At 47.6% G+C, this 6542-nt stretch overlaps 1 protein-coding gene across 1 annotated transcript in view; it reads left to right on the top strand.

The window, feature by feature from the left end:
- Positions 1-1832: 1832 nt before the first annotated feature.
- The window catches only part of hs6st1a (heparan sulfate 6-O-sulfotransferase 1a), a 56055-nt gene continuing 51345 nt past the window's right edge, over positions 1833-6542 (top strand). Inside the window, exon 1 of the mRNA XM_017416889.3 lies at positions 1833-2785. Coding sequence (XP_017272378.1) covers positions 2286-2785 — 500 coding nt within the window. The 5' untranslated portion in view covers positions 1833-2285. The remainder of the gene's footprint in view (positions 2786-6542) is intronic.

Consider the following 6542-nt stretch of genomic DNA (forward strand, 5'->3'; position numbering starts at 1 on the left):
AAATCCCCCCCAGGGCGCTGAGGTAACTCTGCCTTGTCTCGGAGTCATTTATTACATTTTCGACGCTCATCACATTTTCCACATAGTTTGTAATTTCACCTGCAGAGCGGCAGACAGGGGGCTGATGGTAAATAAATACAACCGAGTAAAAGATGGCATTTAATAGAGGATAAATGCTAACTGGGTCCAAATGAACATGCTTCAGCAAGGCACAAACACACGATTTTACTGACAGTGAGACATTTTCCTGCTCCTGGGTCTCGTGTACTAAAAGACAAAAACACGTTGTTTCTCTAAAGTTGTTTTTTTTTTTTTTTTTTAAATCAGTCATAAAATCACCACACGAACAGGATGGAGTGAGATTTACTGGTCTGTTCACAGGACGGCTGACGGCAGCCAGGTTACCCTTTGGCTGTGGCGGCCATCTTGACCCGAGTGGACTCCAAAAAAATAATCAGTCGTAGACGTACATCCGGTGGTTATTTCCTGAACGTTTCATTGAAATGTGTTGAGTGGTTTAGAAGATATTTCGCTAACAGACAGACATGCGCATAGAGCAGGCAAAAACATCATCATCCACCTTCCGAGGGCGAAGGAACAACTGAATAAATTAATTTGTCATTAATTAGAGAAATCTGATTTTCAGAGAAAATACAAGGTGAATGTGGCTGCTAAAAGTCACTCAAAAAAAGCTTAAACAGAGTTAATAAAGCTAAAAGCAGCAAAAACCTAGCTAAAGCTAGAAGTAGCAAAAGTCTAGCTCAAAGGCTAGCTACAACCTAAATGGAGCAAAAGGCTAGATAAAAGCAGCATAGGGTTAGCTGAACACTAGCTAAAAGTAGCTGAACGGTAGCTAAAAGTAGCAAAATGCCAGATAAAAGTAGCAAAAGTTTAGCTAGAAGCTAAAAGTAGCTGAACAGTGGGTAAAAGTAGCAAAATGCCAGATTAAACCAGCAAAAAATTAGCTGAATACTAGCTAAAAGTAGCAAAATGCTAAAAATAGCTGAACAGTAGCTAAAAGCTAAAAATACCAACATGCCAGATAAAGGTAGCAACATTTTAACTACATGCTAAAAATAGGAAAAAGGCTAGCTGAAAGTGGTAAAACTCTGGCTAAAAGCTAAAAGAGGCAAAAAGTAGCTAAACTTTAACTAGAAGCTAAAAGTACGAAAGGTCTAGCTTAAAGGCTAGCTAAAAACTAAATGCAGCTAAAGCCTAGATAAAACCAGCAAAAGGTTAGCTGAACACTAGCTAAAAGTAGCAAAATGCCAGACAAAGATAGTAAAGGTTTAGCTAGAAGCTAAATTTAACAAAAGGCTAGCTGAAAGTGGTAAAACTCTAGCTAAAAGCTAAAAGAAGCAAAACGCTTACTGAACGTGGCAAAAAGTAAGTTAAAAGCTAAAAGTATACAAAACACTAGCTAAAAGGCTGGCTAAAACCAACAAAAGGTTAGCTGAACACTAGCAAATGCTAGCTGAATCGTAAAAGTACAAAAACATAGTAAGTATGCTGAAACAGATTTCAACGAAAGCAATGTTTTTGAACAAATCGAAACTGAATGTATTTTTATGGGGGAATATTTGTAAATAAAGTTAAATATTTTGAAACCAAACCCAGACTTAATGATAAAAACAGAAGAAAACTGCAGCACAAGCCCTGTGTTATTAATATGTTTTCATTAAGCATGATGTTATTTTATTTAGGAAAACCAAATCTAATTCCCATGTTTAACGTCTGCATCCAGTCGACCTGTTCACCTGTTCCTATTGGCTCCACGTGACTGACGCAGGCGTTGCGCGTCAACCAATAAATTAAAGCGACTCTCCCTTTCGGCGTGTTTTCGGAGAGCGAGCGAGCGGAGAGGTTGAAAAGGTGGGTTTCGCGCTGCATCCTGGGTACATAGCTCCAGTGCGATGCAGTGAGAGCCTGTTGTTGTTGTGTCGACTGGAAACCCTGGCGGAAAGTCGACTGGGTGGCGGTGGTGGTGGGTCCGCCGCTTTCCAGCGAGTTACGATGCGTCTTTCGCCGCCTTGAAGCCGCCTCGCCACGACCATGAGACAACTTCGCCGGCCGCCTCGACACGGAACGAGCCGCTCCTGAGCTCCGGAAAACGAGTCCTTCTTGGCGGCGGCGGCTGAGGAGGAGGAGAAAGGAGGTGGGGGAGGCAGGCAGGCAGGCGGGCAGGCGGGCGGAGAGGGAAAATGAAGAAGCCGAGCGCCCCGCTCCGTGCTGTGGGCTTGACCGGGAAATGGTAGCGCGCTGTGGGGACCGCACCGGGCAGGATCATGGTCGAGAGGAGCAGCAAATTCTTGTTGATCGTCGTCGGATCCGTCTGCTTCATGCTGATTCTCTATCAGTACGTGGCCCCCGGGGTGATCAGCTTCGGCTCCCCGCACGGTTACTTCACGGAGGAGGACGAGGGGGACATCTTCCCCACTCCGGACCCCCACTACGTTAAGAAATACTACTTCCCCGTCAGGGACCTGGAGCGGACGATGGATTTCCAGATCAAGGGGGAGGACGTGATCGTGTTCCTGCACATCCAGAAGACCGGGGGGACTACGTTCGGCCGGCACCTGGTCCAGAATGTCCGCCTGGAGGTGCCCTGCGACTGCAGACCGGGCCAGAAGAAGTGTACCTGCTACCGGCCGAACCGCAAGGAGACGTGGCTCTTCTCCCGGTTCTCCACGGGCTGGAGCTGCGGCTTGCACGCCGACTGGACGGAGCTCACCAACTGCGTGCCGGGGGTCCTCAACAAGAAGGAGAACAAGCAGAAAACTCAGAGGTAATAACAGAAACAGACAAAAATATAATGAAATGCGTAAAGTAAACCCCAGGTGCTGCTTTGTAAACTGACAGCGGGACCATGTTTTAACCCGACCGCATGACTTTTTCTTTATTTTATTTATTTAAAGCACTCAAAACCAGACTTCCAAGTTTTCAAGCATATAGGTGAGAGGGAAAGGCCACTAATGTGTTACCTTGGATCTGCTGATCATCAGACTAAACACACACACACACTGATTGAGTCCAGGTTTCATCCACTTTTTATCCATCTTCCTCTCCCAGCAGAGATCATTTCTTTCCTGCAGAGACACAGACACGGTACAGCCTGAACGCTGGAGTCACTTTTAACCCACGGTTGGGATTAATGGGCGTATGAGTCGCTTTAAACTGAACCAAAGGTTGTTTTTTTTTTCTCCCACGTCTTTCCAGAATGACAGGAACCGAGTGCATCCTCCTGAAACGGGGAGCTGATTGACATTTCCACGCCGCTCTCAGCAGTGCCCCTGACATGTGTTGATAGATGCCCATATCATAGACCCCCCCCCCTTCTTCTCTGAATCACACTTATTCATATCAGGGGTGTGTGTGTGTGTAACACACCCAGGCAGCATCAATAACATCCCCTTGTTTTGGCCTTGAGATCCACCACACATGTTCAGGTTTAAGCCCCCCCCCGTCTGTCGTTGCTTCCCTCTCTCCCAGACATATTGACAGCCGTATCAACTTCCGTGCCACTGCACCCCTGCGGTTGATGGGGTTATGCGCCTTTGTGTTGGTCAGTATTTATGTTTTTGGTGTGTTTTTTTTATGCTATTAATGATCAATGAGGATTAAAAAATAATAAAAGGGAGTGGAGCGGTTAAAGGGAAAATGTGGGGATTTGCCCGTCTGGCAGCCAGGCTCAGTGGGGATGTACGGTCCGGCTGCTTCGCCTCCCATTGTGGCTCAAACTGGGGGATCGGCGCTACAGGCTGGGTTGGAGGAGGGGGGGGACCCTGTGGGGGTTTGGCTCCACTCTAATCTGTGTGATTATTACCACTGGGACACACACACACACACAGAAACGCTGGTATTTTCTGTTCTGGCGTCAATCTTGACTCCTGTGGTCAGAGGTGATAGCGTATTCCTGCGTGACGAGCTGAGATATCACAGCGGATGCAGGATAAGCAGCCTTTCATCCCTTCGTGAGCACTGCTTCTGAGCCTAAACTTCTTTTTTTTTGTTCACCTGAAGAGGTCAGGGGAACAGACAGAACGGCTGAGCGGAACAGAGGCCTGCACGCACGAGCTCAGCACAGACACAGTCTCTCCCCTCGGGTTTAATCGACTATCCGATCCATTCTGACAGAGGGAAACAAGGAACTATAAGCCTAATAACACCCCGAAGACAAACAATGCCGCTCCATATCACATGCAGCACAACAATGGGAAGTGGAAGTGCATTCTCTCCGGGGTTCCTTTCTGCTGTCACATCAGCGTTTTGTTTTCTCGGTTCGTCTCGGCGCTGCCCTTTTTTTTTTTTTTTTCTCGCCGCAATCATTGTTTCGGTTCCCGTCCCGTTCCCGTCGTCGTGTTAATGCGAGGGGGGCGTTTGACTTCAGGGCGAGGGGGGTTCGGCGCGAGGAAGAGGGCAAGCGAGAGTGTGAGAAAGATTAACGGGGGCCCCGAACCGGGGCGGTAATGGATGTTGTGGCGCGGCGTTTGTACGCGTAGCTTTCAGAGATCAGCTGTGGGATTCACACACACACACACACACACACACACCCACGCACCCACACACACATACAGTACATCTGCTCACTTTTTGGAGGAAGTGGTTTGGAGTAGAATCTGTACTTACGAGAAACAGAAAGCACTCATCCAGAAATGTTCGACCACGCAGCAGCAGCAGCAGCAGGCCCTGTGCTGAGATTCATCATCTCGCTCTGCAGCTGTGTTCTCATCCAGCTGTCAAGTGGATTTTACACAAGCGACTCTAATGCTGCAAAAAATAAAGTGTGGATTTGGACAGTTTCCATTCGACGAATGTTGGTTGTTGGTTTTTTTTTGGACTGTCATGCCTGACTGTCAACAAAACCCCTCGCAAATACCCACTAACAAAATGGAGAAAGGTCACTTCAGGTATTCAGGTTTTCTAACATTTTGTATGCCAGAGATAACACGTTGAACGTTTGACTACATCAGGTTTGACAGTGTTTGTATTAAAAACACATTCCTGCGGATTTGATCAGCTGCGCTCTAAATGCTGAGGAGACCTTTTGTGTTGCAAAACCCAGCCTGCTCCGCGTGTAGCTGTTTAACACCTGGATTTGGTTTTTTTGGTTTTGTTTGTTTTTTTTTATTTGACAGATGCAGTTCCTGCCAGAATTCCTTCCCTTCGTCGGAGCGTAAAATTCTTGTTTTACGTGACGAAGAGAGGAAGTCAGTGGAGGTTTTTAGAAGACGAGGAAGAATGGCTCCGAAACGCTACGACGGATTAGGCTCAGTTCGGTCCGAATGTACATGTGTCAGCTCTGGGAGAAGCTGCGTTGGGAGATGGCGAGCGGCGGCTGAGATGAATTGCGGGTAATAGGAGGGACAGGTCTGTCTTTGATCGGCGATTAGATGAGATGGAGATGAACAGCGGCGTTGTAAAGCGTTGTGGGAGATAGGAACTCACGCACTCAGCAGAGAGCCACCAGGAGCGGAATTGGTCCTTTTTGAACATCTTTATATATCGGTTTTAACGCGCTTCCTGGCTCCCATGGGGCACACACACACACACACACACACGTTAAAGACTGTGTGATGCTAACACACCCACCGAGGCTCAAGATATGGGAGTTGTAATTGGTTAAGGAGGGTCCTATCACTTTGCGCAAATTAGAGCCACACTTTCAGATGGAGGATACCATCTGTACTGTGCGAGTGTGTACGTGCACAGATCTCCAGACTGCGTGCATGTCTGTTTTGTTTTTTTTCTCAGTGTGTCACAAAGTGTCTTCGTAAGCAAAATGATGGGGCTAATTTTACCACCTCCATCTCGGTCCTCTTTCAAATCAATCTGTAATTTATTATTTTTTTCCCCCCTCTCTTCATGTATTTTTCTCCCGCCTCCTCTTCATCCCCTCTTCCCTCCTCTGAAACACCCTCCCTCCCTCTCCTTTCATCCTTCCTTTCTTCCTTCCATCCTTGATGGTGTCAGTCTATAATCAAACAGCAGGCTTTCTTTCCGCTTGGTGGCTTTACAGCATGGGTTTGGTGGTGGTGGTGTGTGTGTGTGTGTGTGTGGGGGGGGGGCTCTCTCTCCTCTGTCTTTCAGCTTCACTTTTTCTCGCTCCCTTCTTTTGCCCTCTTGCCGTTCTCTCCCTCCGTTTTGCCATCGCTCCCTCACTCTCCCCCCCGAGCGTGACTGCCGCATTAGAGGGAATGTCTTTTCATGGAAGATTTGCTGCAATTTCCAAAATGGCTGCCTTTGCCTGATGGACAACTGCCTCGGCTCTAATGAACGACCACATGTATGAGCACGCGGAGAGGGGTCGAGGACGGGGGTGGGGGGGGGATGAGTGCGGGACAAGAGGGGAGCTGTCAAAAAGTGATTGCCCCAATAAAAGATGGAGTGGAGAAAACATTTAGCTTCATTGCCGGGGAAGGGGCTCGTCAATTAGCACGGTTGTCAAGCTCTGGGCATTCCTCGTCTTTCAATAGGTCTGCTTCGGATTCACGGCACAAATCGGCGCACTCTGAGATGGCTTTGTGAATAAGTGCATGCGTTGG

Source organism: Kryptolebias marmoratus, linkage group LG10 (genome assembly GCF_001649575.2).
Source record: "Kryptolebias marmoratus isolate JLee-2015 linkage group LG10, ASM164957v2, whole genome shotgun sequence".
Taxonomy (NCBI): domain Eukaryota; kingdom Metazoa; phylum Chordata; class Actinopteri; order Cyprinodontiformes; family Rivulidae; genus Kryptolebias; species Kryptolebias marmoratus.